The sequence below is a fragment of the Aspergillus thermomutatus genome (assembly GCF_002237265.1).
Source record: "Aspergillus thermomutatus strain HMR AF 39 chromosome Unknown NODE_217, whole genome shotgun sequence".
NCBI classification, from domain to species: Eukaryota; Fungi; Ascomycota; class Eurotiomycetes; order Eurotiales; family Aspergillaceae; genus Aspergillus; species Aspergillus thermomutatus.
In genome coordinates, this window is record NW_020798267.1 from 1 (window position 1) to 13,858 (window position 13,858).

General features: G+C 48.4%; 4 protein-coding genes across 4 annotated transcripts; 2 read left to right on the forward strand and 2 right to left on the reverse strand.

The window, feature by feature from the left end:
* Positions 1–4,295: 4,295 nt before the first annotated feature.
* On the forward strand, positions 4,296–6,503 carry CDV56_100852 (putative hydrolase; the record flags this gene model as incomplete). Its single annotated transcript, XM_026754471.1, has 6 exons — positions 4,296–4,629; positions 4,683–4,899; positions 4,944–5,128; positions 5,174–5,853; positions 5,903–6,174; positions 6,224–6,503. The coding sequence occupies 6 exons, from the start codon at positions 4,296–4,298 to the stop codon at positions 6,501–6,503; spliced, it is 1,968 nt and encodes a 655-aa protein (XP_026611596.1).
* A 759-nt stretch (positions 6,504–7,262) lies between these two features.
* CDV56_101313 (uncharacterized protein) lies at positions 7,263–7,738 on the reverse strand (the record flags this gene model as incomplete). The annotated part of the gene is made up of 2 exons (XM_026754932.1): positions 7,263–7,349; positions 7,430–7,738. 2 exons carry the CDS (start codon positions 7,736–7,738, stop codon positions 7,263–7,265), a joined length of 396 nt encoding a protein of 131 aa, XP_026611597.1.
* A 1,047-nt stretch (positions 7,739–8,785) lies between these two features.
* CDV56_101543 (alpha/beta hydrolase family esterase) lies at positions 8,786–9,604 on the reverse strand (the record flags this gene model as incomplete). The annotated part of the gene is made up of 1 exon (XM_026755162.1): positions 8,786–9,604. The coding sequence occupies one exon, from the start codon at positions 9,602–9,604 to the stop codon at positions 8,786–8,788; it is 819 nt and encodes a 272-aa protein (XP_026611598.1).
* Positions 9,605–11,277: 1,673 nt separating this feature from the next.
* On the forward strand, positions 11,278–12,261 carry CDV56_101883 (lytic polysaccharide monooxygenase auxiliary activity family 9 protein; the record flags this gene model as incomplete). The annotated part of the gene is made up of 3 exons (XM_026755502.1): positions 11,278–11,797; positions 11,859–11,901; positions 11,958–12,261. 3 exons carry the CDS (start codon positions 11,278–11,280, stop codon positions 12,259–12,261), a joined length of 867 nt encoding a protein of 288 aa, XP_026611599.1.
* Positions 12,262–13,858: the final 1,597 nt, after the last annotated feature.

The following is a 13,858-nucleotide window of genomic DNA, read 5'->3' on the forward strand; positions in this document are numbered from 1 at the left end:
GGTCCCTTATGGACCGTTACCTGTTCTTGGCATCAGGGACCGTTAGTCACGTGACTTAGCCGCCCCCCTTGTCTCGAGCCTGGTTGTCCGTCAGACTGCGCTGTCTTTTCTCGTAAGCCTCATCCAATCATTTCGTGTTGACTGTAGATGTTCCATAACAGATATCTATATATAGTAGGGCTATGTTAAGGTGCTAGTCTCAGATAACAGGCCAGAGATAAAGGATGTGGTAGATGCCCTTTATAATAAATATAGAGCATACTATATATGGGTTTCATCTTATAACCATTAAGCAAACAGTTTTATTAAGGTCAGACATAAGCTAATTATTAAGGCACTCTAAATAATGACTACTAGAACTAGTGTCTAGTAGCAACGCCACCTCCTAGCAGTCCTTTAGGCAGATTAGAACACAGTAGGGGGGCTAATAGGGATAACACCCTTCCAGATGATTATAGGACAGGAGGTGGTTTTGCCAGTAGAACTAGAGGTCCTAACATAGCAGATGCTGCCATAGGAGGAGGTGTAAGACACTAGGGACCTAATTACCATAAGGGCAAGACAGATAGAGCAGAGGGATGAGGACACTACTAAGGCTGTTACAAGGGTGCAGTGTAAGCAGGAAGAAGGGGGGGAGGCCTTTAATAATAGGAAATAACTATGTTGCGAGCAAGGCCCGCGATATGCTCGTGCCGCCTAGCAGGCACTCGCGAAGCCATACAGCTCTGGGTCACGTGACAACATAATAATCTATGTACTAACCACCCAGGTCACGTGACACCTCGCTAGCTGCGACGCGCAATCGGATATTTCTATCCAGGCCTGCAACCCCCTATTCTAGTCCTTCAGCGAGTTCTTATTGTACATACCTAGTCATAGGTTTTCCTACGGTCTAGCCCGTAACAGAAATAGCCTTATAAAGGTGCTTCTATATAATAAGTACTAAGAATTCTATAAGATAGTTAGTCTAGTTAGCTAATTAGGAGCTATAAACTAGGTGTCACGGGCTAGAAGCCGGTCAACCTATGACCTAGGTTTGGACGGTAAGAAATCGCTAAGGGGTTCTAACTAGGGCCGCAACGGCCGAACAAGAAAAGATTGGTGCCTAAGGCAGCTCGCGAGTGCCGATAGGCTCGAGCATACAGCGGGCCTTGCCCGCTACACTAGGAGCTATAACCTCCTACTACACCTAAGATTTAATATAATTACCTAATTAGGTACTATAAATAGCCTTAATACTATTAGATTTATATAGCTTTACCTATTAGCTTAGCTAGGGGGGTATATTAATATAACTTACTACTTACCTATTTTAGATAATTTACTTATTCTTCCCTTCTTACTTATTCTTTCTATATTAATTTAACCTTCCCTTTATAGCATTAGATCTTGCTACTCTAGAAGGATCTAACCTCTTACCCCTAATATTAGTGTATATAGATATCATCAGATAGCCCCTATTCCAGTAGTATAAAAGGTACATCAGATAGCCTGTAGTTAGAAAGAATCAGACCTTCATTGCTTTTTACTTTGTATGTGAAATACTAGTGATTTCTGAACTCATGATGGTAAAGCAGTTTCCAACAAGATGTTATCCAAACATCCCCGCCGCTCCAGGAGGCCTGCTGGTATCAATCCTCCAACACCAGGGATGCTCAAACGCGGTCAATCTCCAGTGAACAAACATGGAAACTGAACCCTGCTTTCAACCGAATAGGCGTCTCAATATCCAAAGATACAGGAGGAGATGGAGAGCTAATAGAGGGGCTTCAAGAAAAGGGGGATTTCAGCTTGGAGGAAGGCATCTACGACAACCCTGGATCATGGATGACCATGCTAGCCACGCAGCCTCCCTGCCAGCGAATGCTGGTCGAATGCTACGGCGACTATTCCTATGACGATACAATGTAAAAAGCCCTCTGGCTTTTTACTGCAAACTCTTAAGCTGATATATTGCTTAGGTTCTATCTAATTGTATCCATGAGTCCATGACAGGCTGTCTCTTTATGGGCGACATCATGGCCGTTCTAGCAGAATGCCAGAATCGACAGCAATGCGGCCTAGATCGCTGGGCTGGAGTACTCCACTATACAGGCCGGTTAGTCCGATGGGAAGAGAGTTGTTGGGATACCTATCACTGGGTAGCTCTTGACAAAATGCCGGATAATGTTTCAATTAAAGTTGCGGTCGAGCTGCCTTGGGGATCAGCGGGGTGTCCTGCATTTTCCTTCGGCGCCTCTACGGCAGCGAAGACTTTCTGCATGAAATGATCCTGCATAAGATGATAACGGAACAAGGGCAAGAATATCAGTGGGACTATGGTTTGAGCGACCCTTCGATCAACTCTGTGTGCAAGACAAAGTACAAGGCAAATCTGTTGGTTGTAAGGGAGCATCAGGAGGGATATCTGTCCGCTTGCAGCAATGTCTTCCGCCTACTATCTGACGTGAAATAGTTAATAACATGACGGATTTACTTCACCGTCCTATTACTCAAGTCATTGAAGTTGGGTACAGCCATATACACATTCCTGCCTTCACCTAATGCATATCCTACACCCCGAGGTAATCGATGACTGTCATCTTATAGTATTGTATCTAAATACAATCCGATTATAGCTGTTCCGAGGCCTTTCTACATATAGTTTAGCCTTAGGGCTTTGGAAAGAAGACAAGAGTAAAAATATTTGCACCAGTTTTGCTATCAGGTGTAATACTTTGCATGGATAAGTATATCATACTGCCTATCCTCCTTCATTCTGATCTGTCATTACCTGGTGTGACACCCGGTGAGACTAGACTTGACAGCTCGAACAGATGGCGCTTCAGGGCTACCTCCAAGAAACATCGCTGAAAGCCCAAGAGGTTGTCATATAGTCTTACTCTCTACATTCTTGACTTCTTTTGTGATGTATGTCAGGAGGGTGCAGTTGCTGGCCTCCTTTTGGAAGCAGGTGTCCCATAACAAGGTCCCAAAGAAGGCACGAGCAGCTCAGCCTGCCCCATCAAAAAGCATGTGGGCTTTTTGGCTCAAGGGTTAACCTCAACTTTGGAATATGTAGGAAAGCAGAATAGATGTTTTAGCCTACTCACCGAGATGTCATATGTATGGCTCATAGTGTCACCTGTCTTTGTCAGTTAACTGGCTTAGGAGGATGAAGGGTTAGTGTATCTTTCGAGCCGTTTCCTCTTCCTCTCCCATTTCAACGTTCTAGTCCAATTCTTCACATGAACATGATTCGACCTTCACTCGTAAAGTCATTCATTCAGGCAAATACCCTTTCACCAGCTCTTTCAACCCTGTGCCCCTCATTGTGAATTGACCGAGGGGTGACGGCCAAAGCTTTCAAGTCAGGTTGTCATGCAAGCTCTTCTCTTTCATCCCCGATGCTGACTGACGTGGCAAAATAATTTTTCGAGGGTGTCATAACAGTCGACCACACCGGAGCATCTCTACTCTGTCAAACATCTTCCCAGGTTATGGCCCGAAGACTGACATCAAGCTCGTTGTTAGCGGGGTGAACAGCTGGCAGTTCTTGCTTGCTTTAGGGCAGTGCTACTGTAACGCTTTCTCTCTTTCTTACAGGTAGCCAATGATGGTATCGTTTGCTCGATGCGCAAAGAACCCAGTCTTTTGCATCAGGGACCCCATTATCTGTATACAGTTAGGGTTAGGCTTAGCTAATCAGCGTGGCCAAATCAACAACTCATCACGGCGAAACCGAAAAGAGTGGGGATCGAGGAGTGAGAACCGCTTGATTGATTGATTTTCTGCGTTGGTATCCGGCTATCCATTTCGTTTGATTGACAAGTCATGATAAACCAAGTCCTAGGGTCCATGGAGAGCCCTAATCTTCCCTCCGAGAGGCCGATCATCATTCTCCCCGCATCGCTAATGTCGCCAAGCCTGCGACAACGGCCCAAAACCGGTAGATCAAGTCACCGAATCTTTCTTCTGTGTCTAATATCTTGCGTCCTGGTCGAAATGAGCTGGTATCTGTCGATCTTAGGCTCTCAATTTCCCCGAGAGTCCCCCGTTGCGGGGTTATCATACAGCTTGTTGTATGGGGTTACAATGCTAAAGACTTGGATTGTGCGGCGATGCGTCATGAGATAATGTTGGTCGTCATCTCTGGGATGCATGGAGTTGGAGACATGGAGACTGTCAGTCAGGCCAGTGAAAATAGCTATATATATCATGTCAATCCATGCAAAAGTTGCGCAGACTGCTCCTGCAGTGTCAATCACGGATTTTTCTCATTGATTGGAGGTTATCTGTGATCGACAGGTATAACCATGTTTTCCTTGATCAGACTTCTTCTCGTACTGCTCGTCTCTTTGGTACTGGCGAATGACTCTGGAGAGCCCCGTCACCGTAACTATGCTCGGCAGACTGTGAAGTATGCACCCAAGGTCCCACCCCTTGACACCGAGTGGACCAGCAAAGTCGGTACCAATCCATGGCCAGAGTATCCTCGACCTCAGTTGGAGCGATCTGAATGGCAGAACCTGAACGGGATCTGGCAGTATCAGAATGCGTCTGGGTTGGAAGCGGTTCAGGCTCCCCCGTTTGGGCAAGCCCTGGCCAACGAGGTCCTGATTCCGTCCTGCTTGGAGAGTGCTCTGTCAGGTAGTATCATTTCCTTGGATTGGATACACGCTGAGAAACTGACCACCGTGCAGGCATCCAAGGAAACCACACTCTTTATTCCTGGCTGTCCACAACCTTCACGGTACCCAAGCCATGGAGACACCAGAACGTGCTCTTGAACTTCGGGGCTGTGGACTATGAGGCAACCGTCTTTATAAATGGGAAGCAGGCGGGCTTCAATCGCGGGGGATACTTCTCTTTTACCCTCGACATCACCCAATTTGTCTCCTTCGACGGCTCGAATGAACTGTGAGACTTACGCCAGGATGTATTTCAATCGCTGACTTTATTAGGTTGGTCTTCGTGCACGATCCCACGGACAGCGGTAACTATGTTATACCAATCGGCAAACAGAGACTCATCCCAGCTCACATCTTCTATACGCCCTGCAGTGGCATATGGCAGAGCGTCTGGATTGAGTCGGCTCCAGCAAACTATATCACGGAGTTGGACATTAGTGCCGGTATGGACGGTCAAGGTGCGTGAAAGTAGGTCGAAAGATCATTTCTCTGGACACTGACAGTAGAAGTCAACGTAACCGCCCACAGCGCCAGTGGAGGATCAACACCAGTGGACATTGCGGTCTTTGAGGGTACCTCAAATAAGAAAGTCGCCTCCCACAGGGGTACATCCGACCAGCCATTCAGTTTCAAGGTCGAGTCTCCGAAACTGTGGTCGCCTGATTCTCCGACTCTGTATAACATTAGCGTCAAGATGGAAGCAGACGAGGTCAAGAGTTATACCGGGTTCCGTACTATATCGAAAGGAACAGTCAATGGGATCTTGCGGCCTTTGATCAACGGTGAATTCACATTTGTCTTTGGTACGCTTGACCAAGGCTATTGGCCGGATGGTATCTACACTCCTCCGAATCTTGAGGCGATGGTGTACGACTTGCAATTTCTGAAGAGCCTGGGTTTCAATATGCTTCGTAAACACGTAAGCAGCCATCATTCTGGGGCGTTCGTTGCTCACCGAGTACCGCAGATCAAAGTCGAGCCGGCCCTCTTCTACCGAGCCTGCGATGAACTCGGTATCCTAGTCATTCAAGATATGCCCTCGCTTCGACCCTTGCAATCGCGGAAACTACCCAACTGCACCACCCAGACCATTTTGCCAGACGCGGCCCAGCAGCAGGAATTCAACAGACAACTAGAGCTACTTGTACAGCAGCACAAGAGCTACCCCAGCATTTTCTCATGGGTAGTGTTCCTCACAACATTATCCTTCAACCGTTGACTGACACTCTCAGGTGATCTATAACGAAGGCTGGGGTCAGGTGACCGACTATTATCCGGAGATCGAGTTAACGGAGCGAGTTCGCCAGTTGGATCCCACAAGGCTGGTCGATGCGACGTCCGGATGGATTGACCACGGGCATGGCGACTTCAGCGACAATCATCATTACTCATACCCTCAGTGTGGCGCACCGTTTTACTCCATACAGTCAAGTCCTCACGACCCCAGCAGAATCGCCATCCAGGGAGAATTCGGAGGCGTCGGCACCAATGTTTCTATCGAGCAGTAAGTCTACTCCTCCCACAGTGACCGATCAGCCAGTTGATGTAAGCAGCTTGTGGAACAACATCGACGCCATCAACGGAATCAACATGACTTACGAGATCGCCGACAATTTTGAAATCTGGAACTACCGTAGCCACCTTCTTCTGAGCGAGCTCAAAGACCAGATCACGCGATTTTCATGCAGTGGAGGGATCTGGACGCAAACAACTGATGTAGAGGGCGAGGTGAATGGCTTGTTGACCTACGATCGAAGGCTGAAGCGTGTGGATGAGAAGATGTGGAAAGAGGATATCCAGGCATTATATGACGCGGCGAAGGCGAGGACTTGAGCTATTTCACCCGGTCAAACGCGTCTGAATTTGTGTTTCTGCGAGTTCTGGCTGCCCCTGGGCTGTTGACCTGTCTGGATATGATCACCTGATCGGTGTTTGTTAAGCCCAGACAAAGTCTGTTATCCATGGCCTAATACATTATTGACAGCTCAAGGAATTCTACATCTTGAACCTAGTGCTTGAGTATGGTCTTACTGGGTGTAGATTCAGAGAGCATAAAGTGGCCTTTTGACAACATCCAGACTACCAAGATTGCTAGTCTAAATGATCAGGGATCGACCCATAGAGAAACGGTTATCCTAAGCAGCAAAAAGAAGCCAAGGCGAAAGTTTATGTGGCTTATTCCTTGACTCAAGCCACGAGAGTTTAGCAACAAGTTCGGCATTATTGGCAAAGCTGGATCGTACAGAGCTCTTCCACGAACGACGCATACTGAGGATGCCGCGTATCCGCAGCCACACAGGGTAGTCGATTCCTTCATTGGGTTATGGTAAGCACTAATTTCGGTGGTCTGCTAGCATTGACCTTGCTAGGATTGAAGACATTCAACTAAATCTTGCTGGAATCTGTCCCGGAAGTGGACCATGTCCTCGGTGATGAATGACTACCATGGCTTTTTGCTCCATTTCTTCAGACTCCAGACTCCAGATTCCCGCATCCATGATCATTTACTCGAATTATCTTCTTCAGACTGCGAAATAGAAAGACCAAATACAACGATCAAATTGTATCCTAAAACTGAAACTCAAAGAATATCTACAAGCCCTCGGCATTCTTCTCCGCCGCCGAATGAACATGCGAAGCCACTGATCCGGTCGCAGGGAGATCCGCAAACGCACGCGCCTATGACTTAGCGTCAGCCAGGGCCTACTAGAAAAGGATTCCTATTTGGATGTCAAGATGTCAAAGAAAGCAGCTCTTACCTCCTTTGAGGATAAATTTCTGGCGTCGTCCATCGTGATCTCATTCAACGGTTTGCTCAAGACCTGCTCGGCCTTGGAGGCCCATCGAATCTGGTCCGGATTCACCTGGTCTCGGGGGTTTTTAGCCTGGAGGATCTCGCTTACACGGAACCACTCAAAAGTCTTACCTGAGTATACTTCGTCGGCAAGCTCTGCACTCTGTTGGGTGATGTAGGTGATTTCCTCGTCGGTGAGAGGTTGACTGTGTCGACGGCGTTGGTGGACTCGTTCGCGAAAGCGAAGAGTGTCCATATCCTCAAGGTCAGACATTATGTGCTGAGGGTGTATCTTTCAAAGAACTACCTTTGGCGAACATGCCGTCACATTCGAACGGTGGAAAAGCTATATAAATTGAAATCGGAGGCGGGGGGGCGGCGGATGATGAAATGCGAACACACGTTAGGAATTTCTGAAAGCTATCGTGAACCAAGGAAGCCATAGTTTGGCACACTCGCCCCGTGCTTCAACCAATGTTAAGCAAGAGAAGCTTAAATTCAATGACACCCCTGTGACGGCGTGGCAAACTCGCATTGCCCGACTCTAGGGTCAAAAATCGGAGTCCAAGAGGCTGCACGAATGTCTGCTCAAGGAGGGCCAGATTGCTCCTGCGGCAGTATATGGCCACTGAATTCCCTTCCATGCTATTCGAGGCAAGTATCAAGGCTCCCTCAGGACGATGCATGATAATGTACAGGAATTCTTACTATGTAGCTGAACGAACCTTAAGAATGATAGTGGATGCTGGCTTTAGGGAGAAGAAATAGATGCTCTATTAGTGAAGAGTGTCATTCATGCTAGGCAGGATCACAGGGGAGCAAGCAGCTGGCTTTATGGCTACATCAGATAGGACATAGCACAAAATGAGCAGGCTCAGGATGACCTGCATCGTGATCCTCAGAAGCTAACAGTGATTCTTGACAAACATCAGACCACTGCTCTCATATGTCCGGCACATGTTTTTCGCGTCATCCTGTTATCAGGCCTTTATCCACAAAGTCATCACGCTGATTCTCAAAACGCAAAGGAATTCTATGAGTTGACTTTTGATTTGTAAACTGCTCCTAAATGATAAGGTGAGTAACATATGGAATATCCTTGTTCCTAAAACCGCTACCTCTACACTGCTTATGTTCATATAGTTCTACATGGACCTGCCAGCATTTTACCCTTATTCACATATCTCCATATTTTGTTACCTGCTGATCTCAGTATTTACATGGTGGTTAACGAGCGTGGATAAAGACACCAAAGATCCATGAACCTTCCGTCATCCCTCTTTGCAACCAGAGTTGTGACCACTAAGAAAAAAACGAACATTCAAGCGGCCATGAAGAATTGCCAGGTGGCATCAGGAGCCAGAGAACTGCCCACACCCAGAGGGGCAGCGTCATGACCGCCATCATAGGCGATGAACGAAACCGGCTTGGAGCAGCCCTTGAAATCGGTGCGGACCGAACTATGGCTGCCAGACCATGGCGTGCCAACGTTGGCTTGCTGACATCCATTGTTCTGTACGAACTTCTGGGCCAGGTTGACGCCCCCTTGGAAGGGCAGCACAGGATCGTTGATGCCGTGGATGCCGAGATAAGCAATTGGGTCGCTACCACCGTCGCAACCGCTGATCACACCACCACTCAGGACAGAGACAGCCTTGAACTGCTGCGCACGGGAGCAGGCTAACGCATACGACATGCCGCCGCCCCAGCTAAAGCCCGTGGCAAAGCGAGAGCTTTGGTCAACGCAGAGGTCACCCTCGACTTGCTTGATGATAGCGTCGATGAAGGCAACATCCTCGCCGCCGCTGTTGGCCCAGCCGGCATTCTTGCCGTTAGGGGCGACGAATATGGTGCTACCCTGAGCACGCGTCTCGAGGCCATACCAGGGCTGAACACTTTGGCCGTCAACAATGTTCCACATGTTGCCGCCGCGCCAGTGCAAGCCAAAAACCAGGTGGTGGGCTTTATTCTTATCGTAGTTGTCAGGGACCTTGAGTATATACTCTCGGCCATTAATGTTGTGGACACCGCTGGTGAGGCTCGGCTGCTTGCCGCAGCCAGAGGATCGAGATTCAGCGAAGACTGAAAGCGTGAGGGCGCTCAGCGCCAAGATGGCCGAATATATCATGGTTGGAACCATTGTAAAAGTGGTATGCTGATAGATGAACGTGACAGTAGGTGATAATATGGAAGATGGATGGTGCTCACAGGGCAGCTGAGAGTCTTACGAAGAAATGTCTTCATGGCAATTGTGCCTGGTATTTATGTTTTGACCGTCAGGGCCAGATGATTCAACCTCCCGTATGAATGTTGACCAGAAATCCCTTTCCATTGCAAAGGAGAAGATCTGCGACATGCTGTCTTTCGGGATGGACTTGCCCCCAGTTGTGTACATCACCACCTTGACTTGCTAGCACACCTCCGCTCAGCCCTGCGTCAGAGACCCTTTTCCGGAAGGCTTTTGCAGATGAGCGGGCCTGCTGTTACAGCTAAACAAATCAGTGAGGAAAATAGGGTGCCAAGACGGCTGCTAGCCATTTGGCCCCCGGAATTGGTCCGGAATGGTTAACCTGAGTCCCTGAACGTCTCATCAACCGTTTGCCAAGATAGGAGGGACCCTTAAAGCCCTGCCTAAATGCGCTGCTCGGTAAGTGAACATACCTCTCATCTGCCGACGTGCATTGCTTTGCTTGACTGACTGACACATTCTGTGACAAGGATGTCGCATCTTGCAGCCAAATGCCCACTTGCAATCTGCGATCTACTGTAGAATGCTGAATATGGCATTAAACCTCATAAGCGGTTCATCTACTCCATACTTGAGGTTGGCCAATTGTCTCACTCAGCCTGAGACAACTACACTTGTTGTCACTTTGGGTTAGAGTGCATAGTGGCGCTGACCGCTGGACCCTGTAGCCGCTGAACTTCAGGACATATCCAACGAGACATATGAATCGTCTTCGGCAGGCGCAAGGTATCATATACCGGAGACTATACGCTCCGGCCAATGTACGCCCTGAATCCTGATTTTCTCATGTAATCTGCCTGAATGTCAGTGTCCAGACTCTCGAGTCTCGAGGACAGGCAGTAGACAAGTGGATCGATTCGCCAAGTCTAGAGCCAGGTGTGTTGGACTTTTCCGGCTTTTCATGCTGTCACCAGATAGGGTCTTGTGCCAAAAGGCATTGCCCTTCATCTCATGGATCAATTATCTGCTATACAGGCCTTGAATAAAAGCTACAAACTACGGACCGCCTTTATTTCTTTGCGAACTTTGACCAAGTCTGGAATGGAAGCATAGCCTGAGATATGAGCTACAGGGTCCTAAGAAAGAAAAGGTAGGCGTTTGTCCAGCCCAAGAGGAAAAGACTTAAGAGTCGAGCTCAGTACCCAGATGGTCCCTGATAGTCCCAGGGTCTTATGGGGTTCCTTCAAAGGACATTTACTTGAAACAACCGAAGCCCTGGGCGCTTGAGGGTACGAGGAGCTGGATCCCCCGACCCGCCAATATGAAGCACGGCCAGCAGCCCTCCTTACTTGGCATATTTGGATAGAGTGATGCTATTCAGGATGTGAAACTCGTTCGAAGAAAACTCACAGTGGACAATCTGGGTAAGTCGATAAGGCACTGAGAACTAGATTTATAAGGAAGACGAATTCCTCTATTCGTTGACCTCAGCAGATTCACCGCGTGTCTGTCTCTACGTTCACTTCTTCTAACATAGCACTGCTTTTGCTTCTTGGGCCGGTCCCCTTCCACTCTTTCTTGTACCAATAGCTCTCTCGGTCTTTTTTCTTCTTGCACTTTTCAAGATGAAGCTATCCCTTCTTACTGCCGCGGCCATTGTGCCATTTGTGTCTGCCCATTATTTCTTTGATGTCCTGGTTATCGATGGCCAGGAGACTAAAAGCAACGAGTTCGTCCGCTCCAACACCCGTCAGGCCAAGTACAACCCGACCAAGTGGGTCAACACTCGCGACGACATGACGCCTGATATGACCGACTTCCGCTGCAACAAAGGTGCTTTTACTTTTGCTGGCCAGACAGGCACGGCCGAGGTCAAAGCCGGCTCCAAGCTTGCGATGAAGCTCGCCGTCGGCGCCACTATGCAGCACCCGGGCCCTGCCTTGGTGTACATGTCCAAGGCTCCAAGCACCGCCCAGAGCTATGAGGGTGATGGCGAATGGTTCAAAATCTACGAAGAGAGCGTCTGCAACAAGAACGCCGACTTCACCAAGGATGCCTGGTGCACCTGGGACAAGGACCGGATTGAGTTTACCGTTCCTGCTGATCTTCCCGATGGAGAGTATCTCATCCGCCCCGAGCACATCGGTATGCGCATCCTTCACCTTTGTCCTCATCCAAGAGCGTCACGAGACTAATGCAAATACAGGTATTCACGGAGCCCACGTTGGAGAAGCCGAGTTCTACTACACGTAAGTCGCAAGGTCGGATTCAGCAGCGTGATTAGATCTCTCTGACCAGACTCCAGCTGTGCTCAAGTCAAGGTTGTCGGCGGCGGCAACGGCACCCCCGGACCCACGGTGAAATTTCCCGGTGCATACAAGAAAGACGACCCCTCCTTCAACTTCAGTATCTGGGGTGGCTACAAGGACTACCCTATGCCTGGTCCTGCTGTCTGGACCGGTGGCTCTAGCTCCAGCTCGGTCTCCAAGGTTGCCAACGTCACTGAGTCCGATGGTGCTTCCCAAACCGGTGCTTCTTCCGCTCAGGAAAGTGCAGACACCTGTGGCTATGACTATAGTCGCCAGCACGCTCGTGACTTCAAGTACTAAACTTGGACTGGCCTTGTCTCTTTCAATTCTACTGCCGAGTTTGGGGATCAGAATTTCCCAGAAGCATGTAACTAGGTGCTCTTCTCTTCGACTTTACACCGTCCTTCATTGATCAATCTACGCTGTGGTGATATCATCTTACCAAAATATATCTCATTTACTTTGACAGAGGTCTAGACACTCACCACACACTAGTCGGAGAGATATAGTCTGGCGATGTGGACCAGCCATGTGCCAGCCGGTGATTCTTCCATGTTATGAGAAAACGACATGAAATGAAGTAAGAATAAGGTATGGACTACCAGTCTACTAGTAGTATAGACTATACTATAGAGGGTGGGTTCCGAGTCTAAAATTTGGTACCGAAACCGCAGAGGTTCGGTCCCAGACCCAGACCGAATGCAACTCTAGTTATTTATCTGTGGTTATAAAAAACAGCAAGATCTTTGCCATTTTGTCAGATACCAGGTGACCAGCCCAGCTCTGGGGTCGCTGTCAGTTATGAGACTATTCGGCTACCTAAGAAGCCTCATTTAGTAGCCACGTGTCAGCTGCAAGAGGATAAAGATAATGAGAAATGTCCAACCTGCAGAGGGTTCACACCACCTGAGACTCCCTGATTGGGGAAGGAGTGGATGCCGAGGGCATGTGTTTGGCGAATCTTTCTCTCATTTCAGCTACTCTCTTTTGTTCCAATCGACCACCCCAAGTATATGATCTAGCTCGGGATATTGCTTTCTCAGCCCAATGGTCGCGTCGTATGAATATCCTAATATATAAACATAAGCATTACTCCACTCCTTCAGGTGGCGTCTGGATCGTACAATTCACCGTTTTGGCAACTTGCCAGGTATACCGAATGTGGAATGCGTGCAACAGCCTCAGCAGTGAGCTGTTGGTTGACGCTCAAATCGAATATGAACCACCTCTTCAGCGGTCGATCGGAATCGAAATCAGCGGGGATGTGAAGGTGGTCGTAACAAGAAGGTTGGAGTTCCGCATGAAACTCCCTACCCAAGACTTGCTTGCAGAACGTCTCTCCAAGAGTGTTGTGGCGCCGTTGAGGGTCACCGGCTATATCGGTAACGCATGTGTATATCATAACTCGCCTTGGGGTATCATCCATGATGGTTGGCCTGAACAGGTAAATCATGAACTGTACGTGCCAACTCAAGGGATGCGACTGGAGCTGATATGTAGTTAACTAAGGTATTAGGTATCGGATTTAGTCATATTCCGCAAGGTTATGATTGGCTATAGCGGCGTGCAACGTAAGTCCGAATCCGACCCAGTGCGGTTCCCTAGGCTACCTTACTGGCTAAAGTATGGGGAGGTGGGTCCGGCAGTTGCCGAACTATAGGTACCCATACTGACAGACGGGAGTATTGATGATTTGCAATCTTTATGGAAGGGCTATAAAGCGGGCTTTATGTCTGAACTTTCCTCTAAGTTTGGTCTCTTGTCTCTCAAACAAAGCTTTCTGCGTCTTGTTCAGTTGGCACACCAACACTTCGTGAGGAGGCGGTAACCAACAGGACTTATAATTGACTCTGGAGGCTGTTTAGTATTATCTTCGTCGTTCAATTGGTTCTTGCTA